Genomic DNA, 15,275 nt, shown 5'->3' on the forward strand with positions numbered 1-15,275 from the left:
CTATGTTCATCCAGCCTCACGTTTTATTATCTTGGAATCTCCAGCATCTGCAGTTCCCATTATCTTTGAATAGATGGAGTTGGGATATTGTGTCAACACTGATTTTCTTTGAGCAAGCATTCACTCTTTGGTACCAATTTGATTCTTAATCTTTATGATTTGTGGTGCAAGTCCTGGGTATCAGGCACTCAGACACTTTACAGCTGATATCAATGGATAACTTTCAGGACGGAGGAAACCTGGGTTATTTATCACTCTCCAGCTCAAGGGTTTTGTGGCCAATGGCAGGTTCGAGTGAGGTTTGTTACATAATTACAGAAACAGATGAATCCAGTTAATGAGAGGAGATAGTGGGAACTACCAACGCTGGAGAATCTGAGATTAACGTGGTGTAGAGCTGGATGAGCACAGCAGGCCAAGCAGCATCAGAAGAGCAGGAAAGCTGACGTTTAGGGCCTAGACCCTTCTTCAGAAAATCTGAAGAAGGGTCTTGGCCCAGAACGTCAGCTTTCCTGCTCCTCTGATGCTGTTTGGCCTGCTGTGATTCCAGTTAATGTTGAATTGAATTCCTCCCCTAATGGCATTGTTAGCAACCTACAGCCGGAGGACTGCAGCATTTGAAGGAGGCAGCTCACCACCACCTACCCAAAGGCAACTAGGGATGGGGAATAAATGTTGGCCTAGCCAGTGATGCCCCACACCACAAATGAAGAAAAATTGGTCATTACACCTCCATTTCATACAAGTGAAAGTCTCATGCCATTGATATAAAAATAGAAGGTGCTCAAAATACTGTCAATCATGAAGCATCTGTAGTTAACGCCATGTCAGTGGTCTTTCATGGGAACATTAATCACTTAAAGTCCTGAATCAGGTATTACCAACCAAACATACCTATACCTCACGCAATGTTCCTTGATATACAACATTGCAGGACATCTGTTTCCTGTGGTGGGCAGTCAGCAGTAGTTAGGGAGCTGGCAGGGTGAAAAAGCAAGTGGGGAAAGTTCCCTCAAATTTAAAATGGGGAAGTAAAACTCTGTGTCCTATGAGGGTTCCTTGCAATGATGTTGTAATGTTGCTTCATATAACCTCAGAACACTAGCTCCTATTACACCTAAGTGACATCTTCATTACTCACAATGGTCAATTTTTATATTGCTGTCTGAATGCGATCGTTATTTTGGCTAATCTATGTTGTGGGGCATGCAGTGTTGACTGGGACCTTAGACCTAGTAGAAACTGGGTAAGATGATGAGCACAAGAGAGAAGAAAATGGAATCTTCTCTGCAGTTTGTGTTGAATTAAAATCCTGTAACTGTCTTTGTATATTTTTGTTTTGTTTGCAATTGTGATGCTTATCCAGTTGAGGTTTTGTTGTGGTCTCCTTTTCTCTTAAGGAACAATATGCTTGCTTTGATAGTTCAGAGAAGGTTCATGAAGTGGATTCCTGGGATGAAGAGTTAATTTGCGAGGGAATGTTGAGCAGGTTAGACCTAAAACTCATTGGCCGTTATGATTTTGAGGTATACAGGACTCTGATGGATGTTGACAGGATGGATGCAAAGTGGATGTTGGCTCTTGGAGATGTGGGGGAGGTGGATCTAAAACCATTGGATAGAATTTCAGAAAAAAGCATCTCCCACTTGATGGAAATGAAGAGAAATTCCATTTCTGAGGGTCATTCATTGTTTTGGATTTCCTAAGCCAGAGAGCAATGAAGGCTGTTTCATGGAGTACATTCAATGAAAAAGTTAGACAGGGAATTGAGGGCTATGTTAGGCTGGTAGAAAAGTGGAATTGAGGCCTCAGATGAGCCATGTTCATTTGGAAAAGGCTTGGGGGAGGGGGTCAAATAGCCTACTCCCTATTTCTTTAGTCCTTCTGCTCTTATGCTGGGCTGTGACATGCTTCCAATATCACATATATCTTGTGTCAACATCATGAACCCACGCCAAGGTCAGGTTAGATAGAAAATAAAGTTCCTTCAGGCTTCGCCCTAACAGTGTATCTTATCTCAATCTTCAGAAGGTGCCTGATACTTCTCTGGTTTCCTGCATCAGTCATCTAATAGCCCTTTAGAACAGGGACTGGAAGTTTAATGCCAGATGAGGGTCTGTTTGTTGTGAGGTCAGTGTTGTTTTTGCATAGATGTTAAAACTATATAGACAGTGTGCTTTTTCCGAATGGTACAATGATATGGAATGTCCTTGTATAAATATATCTACATATTCTCAGTCACTATCTTGGTGCAGTGGGGTCACCATAGCATGTTCAGTCAGTCTGTTATGTGTATGAAATGTACAGCAACATCAGTAAGCACAAACCCTAGACTATGTACATGTTTGTAATGTTCTCGCAATATAAATGTTAGTGTTGCTACTAAACTTTAAAACAAAAGCTCGATCTTTGGTTTGAGCCAATATTTCAGGAAACTGTCAGACGGTGTCATGTACTGGCAATGGTATTTGACCCCAAAAAAACCTACAAAGATTGAAAACTAGCTAGTGTCATTTCAGGCAGGACCGACATTGTCGAGAGTATCAGAAATCTTTCATTCCAATATTCTAAGCAGGATTCAATCCCAGGCTCTGCAAGTTAAAAAGTAACATTGGGTTAAATGACTTCAAGACATATTTGGATACATGCGATGCATTTGTTTTGGAATGTCACGGTGTTGGGTATTTGTCACAAGAGGAATGCAGCTGTAAATAACAACTAGTGACCATAAAGCTTGCCTGAGTGTGTCAGAGACTTCCTTCAAAAGAGGGATTGGCAAATCTCTGAACTTTGCCGCAGCTTTTGGAGATCTTGGACATAGGACACTGGGATCATTGTTTATTTTGCAAGCGCAGATTTTGTGAGCTGTTTCAAAGAGCAAGTTGTAAATATTGTTGTGACCGTGATTGGTGGTACATATTTCTGTATAAAACAAGGTGCTGACATCCCTTTTACCAGCACTAAATAGCACAACCACTGTTTAAAAATTACCCACACTCCAGAAAACTACCTTGTTAATGTAACATGGGAATAGATGCAGCAAAATTTACATTATTTTCGAAATGAATAGTCCTGCCAATTCTACAGAACAGGTCTAGTAAAAAAAATTGCCGAAGGCATGCAGACTTTTTACTGACACACCTCCATGATGATGTGATGAGCTTACATTAGACTTCATTTTGCTGGAGTTTAAGATCCGGTTGCTATGCATGTTTTGTTTTCATGTTGCAATCTTGTCTTGGAGATCTAACTTCCATCCCCCTGGCTCCAGTCAGTCTCTGGATTATGTCAACAGAAGACATTGTTCTTGCTCAATAGTCTATCTCTAATATGTCATGTTGGGTGTGAAGATATATTTTGATGGACTCTTGATAAACTTAAGTGCAACTCAGTTCTTGTACAAGAATCTAATGGGTACATTCATCTGGTGACCACTTCACAAGTGCAAACTATTCCACAATACCGTTGCTGTTCATCAGATTTGATCACAAATACGGTAAGTCAGCAGAGTCTCAGCTGAGTCCAACATTGTCTCAGTGAATTGAGAGTCATAAAGCCATAAAGCATGGAAGTAGTCCACATTGAGTCCATCTCCAACCAGTCCATGTCAAGCATGTTCCCAACTAGACGAGCTTCACCTGCCTGTGCTTGGCCCATATCTCTCCAAACCTTTCCTATTCATGAACTTATCCAAATGTCTTTTAAATGTAACTGTACACCCACTTCATTTCACGTGAAAAACCACTGTTTAAAAAAAGTTTCCGCTCACATCCTTTCTAAATCTTACACTTCTCACTGAAAAAATATGTCCATCAGTTTTGACTCCCCACCTTTGGGGAAGGACCATTCACCTTATCAATGCCCCTCATGATTTTATAAACCTTAAGTAGAAGTGATGAGATAGTGATCAGAGTCTTGGTGGCTGTCTTTCATTACTTGCTGAACCAGGGAGAAGGGATCCAGTTGTGACATTGCAGTCAATGCTTCCACCCAGGTCAAAGTTAACATTCCTCTAGATATGTGTCATAACTTGTTCAGACATGTTAATCTAGAAATATCTATGAAACACTTAGTTTATTGCTGAAATATTCAGAACAGAGTTGTACTTTCTCTAGTAAAACACTGGTCACATTTATGCAGCAGAACTACTTTCTTTACATTTGCGAAAGCCCAGTTCAAAATGTGGTGTAGTGTACATTATCTCACTTAGCATGGGGCTTATAGGCTTACATTGCAACTGGCCAAGGCGAATGCAATCAATCTAGTATCTTTCTAGTGGCCTTGACCTGAACTTGAGTGGGAGTAGATTTTAATTGTGTGGAGTTCCATTGCATAGGAGTAAGTGACTTTAGTGTTGAGCCCTCCAGTATTCAATTACGTTGTGTATAATTTGTCACATTTTTCCGACTTCTCTTAACAGAAAATAAAATCTGCCTTTTGTAATTTTCAGTTGTCATGTAGCCTCTGCTTTTTGGGGGAAATTCCATTCATTACAGATCTGAAGGGGTGCTTCCTGACAACCACCTTCTCCTTCTGAATGCTTAGCTTGAATTTTAAAACTGGAAACATTTGTCCTGGACTTCCTGACCAAGGGAAAATAGCTTTTTCCCCAATCCTATCAAGGCCTTTAATCAGCTTAAATCATTTAACTGGATAAACCATTAATCTTCATATGAGGAAGTACAAGATTTTAGACCCAAACCTGCTTTAAATTAATCCTTTAAGCCTCAATTGTTCCGTTGAATCTATGCTTCACCAATTTTCAAGCCAAATGTGGCATATCAGTTTGGTACTTACTGTTTAACCTTGAGCTCTTTTTTTGACTTATTTGCAAATTAACCAAAACCAGACAAACTGGGAGAAGTACAAATCAAAGTTAGTGTGGAGCCAGAGGAACACAGCAGGTCAGGCAGCATATGACGAGTGGGAAAGTAGATGTTTCAGGTTTCCATCTTTTTTTCATCAGGACCTGAAACATCGACCAGTCCTGCTCCTCTTCTGCTGCCTGACCTGCTGTGTTCCTCCAGTTCCATGCTATATTGACTCTGATTCCAGCCTCTGCAGTTCTTGCAATCTCCAAACCAAAGTAAAACAGCTTATTGGTTCCTGTACGGAGTTGAAATTATGACTTCCCCTCTGTGATTAAAAACCTCTTTTGAACAAACTTCTTCCACATGACAGTCAGATGTTAGATCAGAATAGTAGTTTGTTCCTTTGTGTTTTGCAGAGAGAACGCAGAGCTGCTAGACGAGGCTAAGAAGATGGAAATGGCAAAATTCCGCTACATACTCCCAGTGTATGGCATCTGCAAGGATCCAGTGGGGTTGGTCATGGAATATATGGAGACTGGATCTCTGGAAAAACTGTTGGCCTCGGAAATGTTACCATGGGAACTGCGTTTCCGTATCATCCATGAGACTGCAGTGGGCATGAATTTTCTACACTGCATGTCCCCGCCCTTGTTACATCTCGATCTGAAACCTGCAAATATACTACTGGATGCACACCATCATGTCAAGGTAAGTGGAGATCTAACGGAAGGGTTTTATTTTCTGCTTTTATTTTCCCTTCTCTTGCTGTGTTAAGCAATCCAATTTTTCCTTCTCTCAGTCCAAAACCCAATCCCATTCTTGCTGTTTCCAGCTGTGTAACCCAAGCATTTGTGGAACTTAACCTCTGATCATTCAGCAGGTGCTCTATTTGGTTAATCTAAATGTGTCTAACTGCCTGAGATCCACTCTCCTTTTGTTCTTGTGTCACCTCAACACTTTTCCCCAGTAGTAATGCTGAGGTTGAGAAACAGCTCTGTGTGAAATTGTTGGCTACACACATTGACAATGAAATGGCCCATTGTGCCTGTGTTGGCTCCTTGACAGGACTTTCTAAATTAATCTCATTCATTCTGCTCTTGTTTCATAAACAGGCACATGTTTTTCCTTTTCAAGTAATTTCCAGCTATGGCTTTGGTAGGTATTGGATCTGTTTCCAAACAATGGATTCCAGATCGTCACATCTCACTGTATTTCAAGAGAAATGCATTTCTTACCTCCCCAATAGATTTTGAGGGATATGGGCCAAATGCAGGCAAGTGGGATTAGTTCAGTTTAAGATACTTGGTTGTCATCGATGAGTTGGGCCGAATGGTCTATTTCCATGGTCTATGACTCTATCTCAAATCTGTCTCCTTGGGTTACTGACTCTTCATGATTCCTCCTTATTTACTGTCTGTCACAAACCCACATAAATTTAAACATCTCAATTAAATCTCCACACTTCTCTGAGAGGAATAAATGCATATTCTCTAGTTTTGACCGCAGCCTAGATTTCTGTAGATTACCTTGTTGAGCCACCAACCATTGTCACGTTGGAAAATCTTCAATGTCTTTTGCTTTTAAAATAATGTTTGATGACAAAAATAAAGAGCCTAGCATTTGAGACATTCCTTGTATTAATAATGTGATATGACTCTCGTTCCGTTTTCATATTGACGTTAGAAAAAGGCAACCTGAGCCTTCTTTCTTTGAAATATCAACTAATTTCATTCATCATTCGTGAACATGAGTCGTTCTTCTGCTGCTGAAACTCTCCATAATTTTGCCTGAATCTATCTCTGCCTCAGCTCATCTGCTGTTGAAACTATTAGGCCCACCTGCCATACCTGACTATTGTAATGCACTCCTGCTGGTCTCCTACATTCTATGCTATATAGAATTGAGGTTGTCCAAAACTGTTTCTGCCCCAACCCCATCACTGTTTTGATGCCAAATTCTATTTACCACTCATCCTATAGAACTACACTGAAGAAGGGTCACTGGACTTGAAATGCTAACTGTGCTTTCTTTCCACGGATGCTGCCAGACCAGTTGAGTTTCTCTGGCCATTTCTGTTTTAGTCTCCAATTTTCCTCATTCTCAGTTCTTTGGAAATCAGTGTGTGTCAATAAATTAAACAATTAGGCAATGCCTCAATTCATAAAATTCTTCTACTTGTTTTCATTTCCCTCCATGGCCTCATCATGTCTCCCACCCAATAGCCTGTCTCTCTGCCTGTCTCTCTGCCTGTCTCTCTGCCTGTCTCTCTGCCTGTCTCTCTGCCTGTCTCTCTGCCTGTCTCTCTGCCTGTCTCTATCTTTACAGCCCTCTGGATTATCTGTGCTTACCCATCTCTGGCCTATTCAACATCCCTGATTTTAATTGTTCCACCGTTAACTGCTGTGTGTTTAGCTCCCTAGGGCCTAAACTTGGAAAATCCCCTCTAGACCTCTCCATCTTGCTACTTCACTTTCCTGCTTTCAAGGTGCTCCCTGAAACTGAAGGACTGCTTTTGACCAAGCATTTGGTCATCTGCCCTAATATCTTGTCGTCTTTTGGTGTTATGTTTTGTTGTATAATGTATCTATGAATCATCTAATTTGAAGACACTGTGTAAATACGTACTGTTGACTTTTGTAAATTCTCTGCATAGATTTCAGACTTTGGATTAGCAAGATGGAATGGATTGTCTAATACACAAGACATCAGTTTGGATGGCTTCTGTGGCACAATTGCATACCTTCCTCCAGAGCGTCTACACCAGAAGAAGAATTCTGATATTAAGCATGATGTATACAGGTTAGACCCTTTCCTTCTCCTCCTCAACCTTAATGAAATTCTCTAGAATAAGAAATTTTTGTGTGCAGGGAGTAATTGAATTTTCTGTTGGAACCATCATTGTGTTTTGTCCATGCATTGTATGGGTTTTCATCAGGGCTGTCTAGTGAAAGTGAAGCCTCTATAGTTCCAGAGGACACTGTCATTAGGGAGAGATGACTAAGTGAGTTTAACTGGAGGCGTCCCAAAGTCTCGGGAGTTTGAGAAGACAGGACCTTCATGGTAACCTCAGCTGGTGCAGGAATTGAACCTGCACCCTTAGCATCATTTTGCATCACAAACCAGCCATCCCTCCAACTGACCCCCAATGCATCTACCAACATAATAGAGAGAGGAATTTAAATACTGCGTCAGTGATCTGCTTAGGAGTACTTAATTACGTGATATCCAAAGTTTTGATGCAGCTAGCTGAACATGTCCACATGCCCAACTTGGATTACAACGGGAAACTCTTTTAATTTGTTCCTTCCTTCACTCTCAGATTTGCCTTTTTACTTTTTGATTTTACAAAGGTTCACCAATTGCCTATTTTGCCTCTTGCAGCTTTTCCATTGTCATCTGGGGAATTCTAACACAGAAGAAGCCTTTTGCAGGTATGCACTCAGAGATACATCTGTGGGAAAAGGGAAACCAAGATGGAAATAATTTTACAGACAACAGGTGCTTTAGAAGGCAAAAATTTCCACTAAATAAGATATGTTATTCAATTCCTCCTGTGAAAACCAGTTTGTCACCTTTGTGCAAATATGATCCTGTGTTGTGACTGATGACAAACTTCTTCTTCTTCTTCTTTCTTACTGTAGTCATGGATCAGAGCATTGTTCTGGTTCCTTTGTTTCTCCTCCTTCGTAAAAGTGTTTTTCTCCACTCTGTGTTCAGCCTGTGTAATGATGCTTCCACTCTGAAGGAGTGTAATGTAGGCTACATTTTCTGGGCATTCCTAGCTCTCCTGAGAAGCTAGTGGTGGACTGCATTATGTGCAAAAATACCACAAGCTATCTTTAATTCGGGACTATTTATTGAGATATCTCATCAGACAGTCAAGTACTGCAACAGTTACTTAAATCTTTTTGTATCCGGCAACCAAAATGAGATGCCTCAAGTAAGCAATTTAAGCCTCAATTCAACTTAGCTAATATCCAATTAATGGTGAAATTTAGCCATGATTCCAAGCGACTGTCTCTGGATATATCCTTGTTCAATATGGTTCTCTAGAGCTCTACTGCAAAGAAACCGAAGTTGAATTCTTATAGGATTTCCTGTCGTATTTAGCTTGTGTTGTGATATCATTTATGACACTTCTGAAGTCACCAAGTTTGTAGCTTGTTTTCTTACCAGAAGTAATTTCTCTGCTCCTTGTTACCTTCAGTGTTTGAAACACAGCCTGTCCTGTCATTAACTCCGTCATCTCAAGACATTCCTTATGTGGGCAATCTTAATTGCCACAAGGCAGTAAGTTAACAAGCCATTATTAAAACAGTTTGTATACATTGCTTTGACTGAATCATTTTTGTTCTCCTCGGCATTGCTAATTGCACTCAATTCCTTGTCCCTTTTATCTCCGAAAAGAGTTTATTCCATTAGGGGTTATTGCTGATTTCTTTTTTTCAATCCATGTATAGTTCTGAACGTTGTCACACCTGTTTCTTGGCCACAACTGCTTTTACAACCCAGTTTAGAGTGGTTGATTCATAATGGCCTTTAGTTTCTCTCAGAGGGCAGGTGAGACAGATTTCCAAACCATTGAGTTTCAGAGACATTTTGTCGATTTTTGAGGTTTTTCTTGTTTTTTAATATTATCCCACAAAGTATCAAATCTCTTAAATTCCAGAAATGTTTACAATCTGAATTGTAGTCTAAGATCAGAAAAAGAAAACTGATGAACTTTCCACATTTTTACAGCATTTTCTGTTAGTTTGCCAAAAAGCGTTACAGAACTGAATGCTTCCCCTGAATCATCAAGATCTTGATCTTCTCAGAATAAGACAAGGCAAGTTCAAAGCAGGGTTAGGACTGTTGATCAGAATCAACCTGCTTGGTTTAATTCTAAACAAAGCCTGGCAGTTAATTGTCAATCAGCATTGATGTTGCATTCTGTATGCCAATGCCTCTGCCAATCAGATTCCACTTGCCAATCGATGAGCTCTCTCTGCTTGTGCAATATTAATGTTGCTCTTCTCCTTGAATTGGTAATCTTGCAAATCTTCTTAATTAGTGCCCAAAAAAAAGCTTCAATTAAAATGTGCTATCTGATTAACAATACAAAAACTTTTGAAATTCGCATTCTGGACAATAAAACTAACCTTTTTTGTAACATTAAGAAAGCCCTATCTCTCTATGGCTATTGCCGAAACCCCAGCCATAGAATTTGTCATCAGTTGACATTCTTAGCCTCGTGATCATCTTTTATCAAAGTCAAAGCTATTCATTTTCATATCTCCTCTATTCTGTAGATCCAAAAGAACCATAGGAACTCATATTTGTCCTATATGTATTTATTTTCTCCTTGATAGCTCAAGATCCAGCCTCCCCGAAACCAAAGTGCTAACAAATTTTTGGGTAATATTTTCATACCTGAAAGACCATAGCATTGTTCAGCACACTCGAGCAGTGTGGAAAAAATAAATCATTGCCCGAAGGTCATCTCCTGCTTCTGGTATGATCTTGCTCTTTCACACAATTCCCTTTTTAGCTTACTCTCATGTACTTCCTTGCTTTCAGTATTACCCTTATGCTAACCATCTTTCACTGCTGGATATCCCCCTGTTCTTCTGACATTACTTCGCATTTTGTAATCATGTTATCCTACACTCTCTCTCATGAATGGCCATGCATACACACTCACTACACACACTAGCCTAAATTTTTCCCCTTTTCTCTGTAGGAATGAGGAACTATCCTACTTGAATTCATAATTTTTCTCAGGAATTGGCACTGTGAAACTCTTTAACATCTCCTAAAATTTCATACATTTTAAAATAACACTGCTGCTGGCCGAATGACCTTGCCTCTCTAATTTTAGTTGCACTGCTTTAGATGCTGTCCTGTATTTGAACTATGATCTTTCATCTATACTTCATGGGGAAAAGTTCAAAGTCCAGTTAGTCTTGAAACTGACACATTACTATTCATTTGCAATGAATAACCATTAGTTCATCACTGATTAATGGTAATATTGCAAGACATTTGTCATTTCTGTAGACTCTATTCTCTAACTTGGGGAGGGGAGAAAAACTTCTTTGAAATTTAATTCTAAAATCCATTTTTAATATTGATTAAAGGATTGAGGAGGGGAGCTTTAAAAAAAATGACAGTTACACGCTACATAGTCAAGTTCCTTCTACACTTCCACCAACAAGATGCCCAGCTATGATCTTGGGCAAATGGCTGCACTATGAGAGTATGATGGTTTATATGCTGCACATCCCAATAATTAGATTGTTGTGAATTCACTTATAATAGCATTGTACAGTATGCCTTAACTAATTTCATTTGGGATCCTTTTACAGGCAAAGGAGACTTTCAGCTTGTATTCAAACCTGGTTAAGATTTATACGAGCAAAAGCCAACAGAATTGCAGTTCAGAAACAAAACTTGAAATTACTGGAAAAGGTCAGCATGTCTGGCAGCAGCTGTGGAGAGAAATCTGAGTTAACGTTTCAGGTTGAGTGGCCCTTCCTCATAACTGAATCTCCCTTCTGAGGAAGGGTCACTTGCCCCGAAACGTTAACTCTGATTTCTCTTCACAGGTGCTGCAAGACCTGCTGAGCTTTTCCAGCAATTTCTGTTGAATATATGAACCATAGGTGCAGGTTGTTTTCGAGTAGGAATTCAGTGTCAAATTTCTGGCTACAATGATTTGTTGCCAGATTAATTCCAGTGTTGACATGCATTATCAAGCACTGAATTTTAACTATATCTGTTCAAACCGGTTGATAAAACCCCTACTTTTAAGGATGAATTCTTCTTCTTTGGGGGTGAAAACCTGCCATCCTTACTTTTTGTTTAGACCATATTTGTCTCCAGATCCACAGCAATGAAGTTGGCTCTCAACAGCCCTTTGAAATGGCCAAACAAGTCACTCAACTCATAGAAATTGGAGATTTCATGACCAGTGATGGCCTCACCAGTGATGCCAATCCATAAAAGGAAAGAATATACCCCTGTCACATATCCCCTCAACCTTCGCTTCAAGATTTTGTAATTTCTTTTCTAACTGAGCTGCATAACCAGGGCTCCTCATCTCTGCTATTATTTTTTGTGAATCTTGTTCTCAACCTTTACAATGCTTTCATGCTTTAATTACAAGTCTTACCAGTGCCCTGGCCAAGCTTTGTCCTTGCTGCTGTTTGTCAAGTGGCTGGCTTGTAAAAATGGATGCAGAATGTTTCCTGTTTCTCCGCATAAGTCACTGCACTTCAATATAAGCACTTTGAGATGTCATAAACAACCTGTTCAATGTAGGGGTTATGCTTTAATAAAGATTATTCCAATTTATTTGTTTTCCAATTTCAGCTGAAACAAATATTCTACACATTATGGTCAAAGTAGTGAGCGGTCTTCGTCCTGATCTGTCTGCGATTCCTAAATCAAGGCCACCTGCATGCAAGGGCCTGTTAAAGTTAATGCAGCGATGTTGGAAGGAGGCTCCCAGTGACCGCCCAACATTTCAAGGTGAACACTACTTTAGAATTGGATTGACAGAGTATTGTTGTTATTAACCACAAATTGTACACCAACAGGAAATAATCTCTATCCCATTCTGGCCACAACCTATTTTGAACAAGCTTCAGATAATCTCTTCTTACTGAATCTGTGTTTTGTTTCTTTACTGATGCCAACCATTCATCTTGCCTCTGTGACCTGGGCTCAGTGCCAATTGGGGCAGTTGTTGTCTTGCACTGAAGTTAAAGCATAATGTTCAATTGTGTATTGCGAGGAATTTCAATCCAATGAGTTTGGTCTTGGCTCTATGTTAGGGTACTTCTCTTTCACACTGAACATTGCCCCAACCTATCCTGATGAACCACTGCTTTGATTTCTCGCTCTCGCTCTCGCTCTCGTTCGCTCTTCTCCTCTGTCTCTGAAGGGTCTAGGCCCGAAACATCAGCTTTTGTGCTCCTGAGATGCTGCTTGGCCTGCTGTGTTCATCCAGCTCCACACTTTGTTATCTTGGATTCTCTAGCATCTGCGGTTCCCATTATCACGTAGTCTAATTAGTGCATGTGTGAAAGCAACTGTTACAATCTAAAGGGATAATATGCAAAGCAGACTAACATCCTTCATTTTGCTTTGAAAGAGATCACTTCAGAAACGGAAGAACTTAGCACCAAGCCGCAAGAGATAGCACAAGAGAAACCACGAGAGCAGCCTATGAGTTCTGGCCAATCTCATGAGGCAAGCAAAAAGGTAAAATGTACTTGGATTTTTGCTTCAAAGAGGATGACTGAATCAAGTTAGTACAGCTCCGAGAAATGCTAGCCAGGATTTGGTACTTGAGACATGACAGAAAAAGTGATACACCTCTTTGCCACAACACAATTGTTTACTTTCAGTGTCACTGGACAAGACAAGGTTCAAATCAAACCATAGCAACCAATTTGTAATTAAATTTGTTTACTGAATCTGAAACATTTGAATAATAGTTGTGAGAAACCTTCTGGTTTTTGAACTGACTTTAGGGAAGGAACTTTGCCCAGATTTACCTGTGGCTGTGCTTAAACAATGTGATTGACCCTTAACACTCAATTCACAGGCAGTTGGGATGGTGAGCAAATGCTTGCATATACCATGGAAGAATGAAGAAAGCAAAACCAGCCTTGACTGGGAAATGCTACTTCCTGCTTAGTCAAAAGTAATAAAACAATTTGTACATAAAATATCTGAGGTCATCATTGATGTTGCTGAAGAAATTTAGAAGCATGGAAAATAATGACAGCAGTAGGCCATTCAGCTGTTTGACCTTGCTCTGCCATTCAACAGAATTAATTGTAATAAATTTCAGAAGTAATTATAAGGTGTGTCTCACTCTCAATTTTCTGCCCCTTTTGCTCAAGGCATTGCCTTTTGGAGGATTAACGATGCCCCAGCAGTCCTCTAATTTCTCGCTTGGGCAGTTGTTCTTTGTGTGACATTCCAGGCAACCAAGCTGATGATACATGCCATTGTTGCGCTATATCTCACTCCGAAACAATTACAAAGGCTGATTAATGCATGGATTGGGACACTTTCTCTTAAGTAATCAAATTTACTAACATTGTAATGTAGTCATCAAAGTAGTGTAGGCAAACTCCACGTTCTGTTTGTATGATATTTAACTGATTATAGGAAATCCACAATGGGGGTCAGTCAGAATGATAAGGGCGTGTTGGGTTTCAACAAAAGATTGTATGCAAAGGAAGGTTCATGATCTGAGATCTCAAGAGAATGAATCCCCCACAAATAAGTAGTAGAACTTTGGGAGTGAGGTTCTCAAATTTTCGGCTTAGTATCAAAGTATGATACTAGATCAATCTAAGTACTAAATTGAGGAAATACAGGACAACAAAATGACAGTGAATCTAATTTCTCCTCCGGCAAGGAGGTTAGACAAGATTACTGTACAATGAAATAACATTCCTAGTAAAATTCTGTTGGATTATCAGGATGGTGGAGAAATAGAATTACGGAATCCCTACAGGGCAGAAAGAAGCCATTGAGTCTGTACTGACCCTCCTCACCCTACCCCCTTAGCCCTGCATTTACTGTGACTCCCCCATCTGGCCTACACATCCCTGGGCTCTGAGGGGCAACTGAACATGTTTAATCCACCGAACCTGCACATTTTTTTTGGACTGTGTGAGGAAACTGGAACACCTGGAGAAAACCAGTGCAGGTACTGGGAGAACATGCAAACTCCACATAGTCAGTCACCTGAGGGTGGAATTGAACCCGGGTTCCTGGCATCGTGAGGCTGCAGTGCTAACCAATGGTCCACTGTACCACCCCAAGTGCCCGGATGATCGACATTTGGTCCATGTATTTTCTGCTTGCAACATGCTAACACTCTCATGATTTAGAATGCGTTGTGTGGGGAAATTATTCTCCCAATGTGTCACTACATAGGAGGTGCTGGGGGGGACCTCAATGCCTGGTGGAATAAGGGAAAATCAGAGCTGGTTAGCTCCAAATGGCTTCTGGTAGAAATACACTGCCAATTTTTAGCTGAAGAAAGTGTGAGCTACATGCATGTACCAGAGGCAGAAACAATGCATTAGATGATATTTAAATGGTCTCTCATCTTTATCTACATTTACCCATGAGAGAAAGTTTTATGTAAAATGTACCTTTTGAATCATGTTTCGGAATGGCCTTGATGTTAGAAGTTTTTCTTAGCTTATGGGATGAATATTTGTTGCCCACCCATAACTGTTCTTGAAAACATGGTGGTGAGCTGCCACTTTGAACGAGAGGTCCCTGCAAAGCAAATACTTTTAGAGGGGGAATTCCAGGATTTTGACTGAAACCGTGGTATAGTTTCAAGGCAGGATGGTGTGTGGCTTGGCGGGGATCTTGAGGGTGGGAATGTTTCCAAGTATTATTGCACTTGCTCTTATTGAGTACTAAGGATTTGGAAGATGTTGAAGA

At 40.2% G+C, this 15,275-nt stretch overlaps 1 protein-coding gene across 1 annotated transcript in view; it reads left to right on the top strand.

Moving 5' to 3' along the window:
• ripk4 (receptor-interacting serine-threonine kinase 4) overlaps nucleotides 1–15,275 on the top strand; it is a 61,548-nt gene that overhangs the window by 38,900 nt on the left and 7,373 nt on the right. The window contains exons 2-6 of the mRNA XM_048541500.2: nucleotides 5,228–5,519; nucleotides 7,465–7,610; nucleotides 8,193–8,242; nucleotides 12,165–12,323; nucleotides 12,949–13,058. Coding sequence (XP_048397457.2) covers nucleotides 5,228–5,519; nucleotides 7,465–7,610; nucleotides 8,193–8,242; nucleotides 12,165–12,323; nucleotides 12,949–13,058 — 757 coding nt within the window. The remainder of the gene's footprint in view (nucleotides 1–5,227; nucleotides 5,520–7,464; nucleotides 7,611–8,192; nucleotides 8,243–12,164; nucleotides 12,324–12,948; nucleotides 13,059–15,275) is intronic.

Source organism: Stegostoma tigrinum, chromosome 12, assembly GCF_030684315.1.
Source record: "Stegostoma tigrinum isolate sSteTig4 chromosome 12, sSteTig4.hap1, whole genome shotgun sequence".
Taxonomy (NCBI): Eukaryota; Metazoa; Chordata; class Chondrichthyes; order Orectolobiformes; family Stegostomatidae; genus Stegostoma; species Stegostoma tigrinum.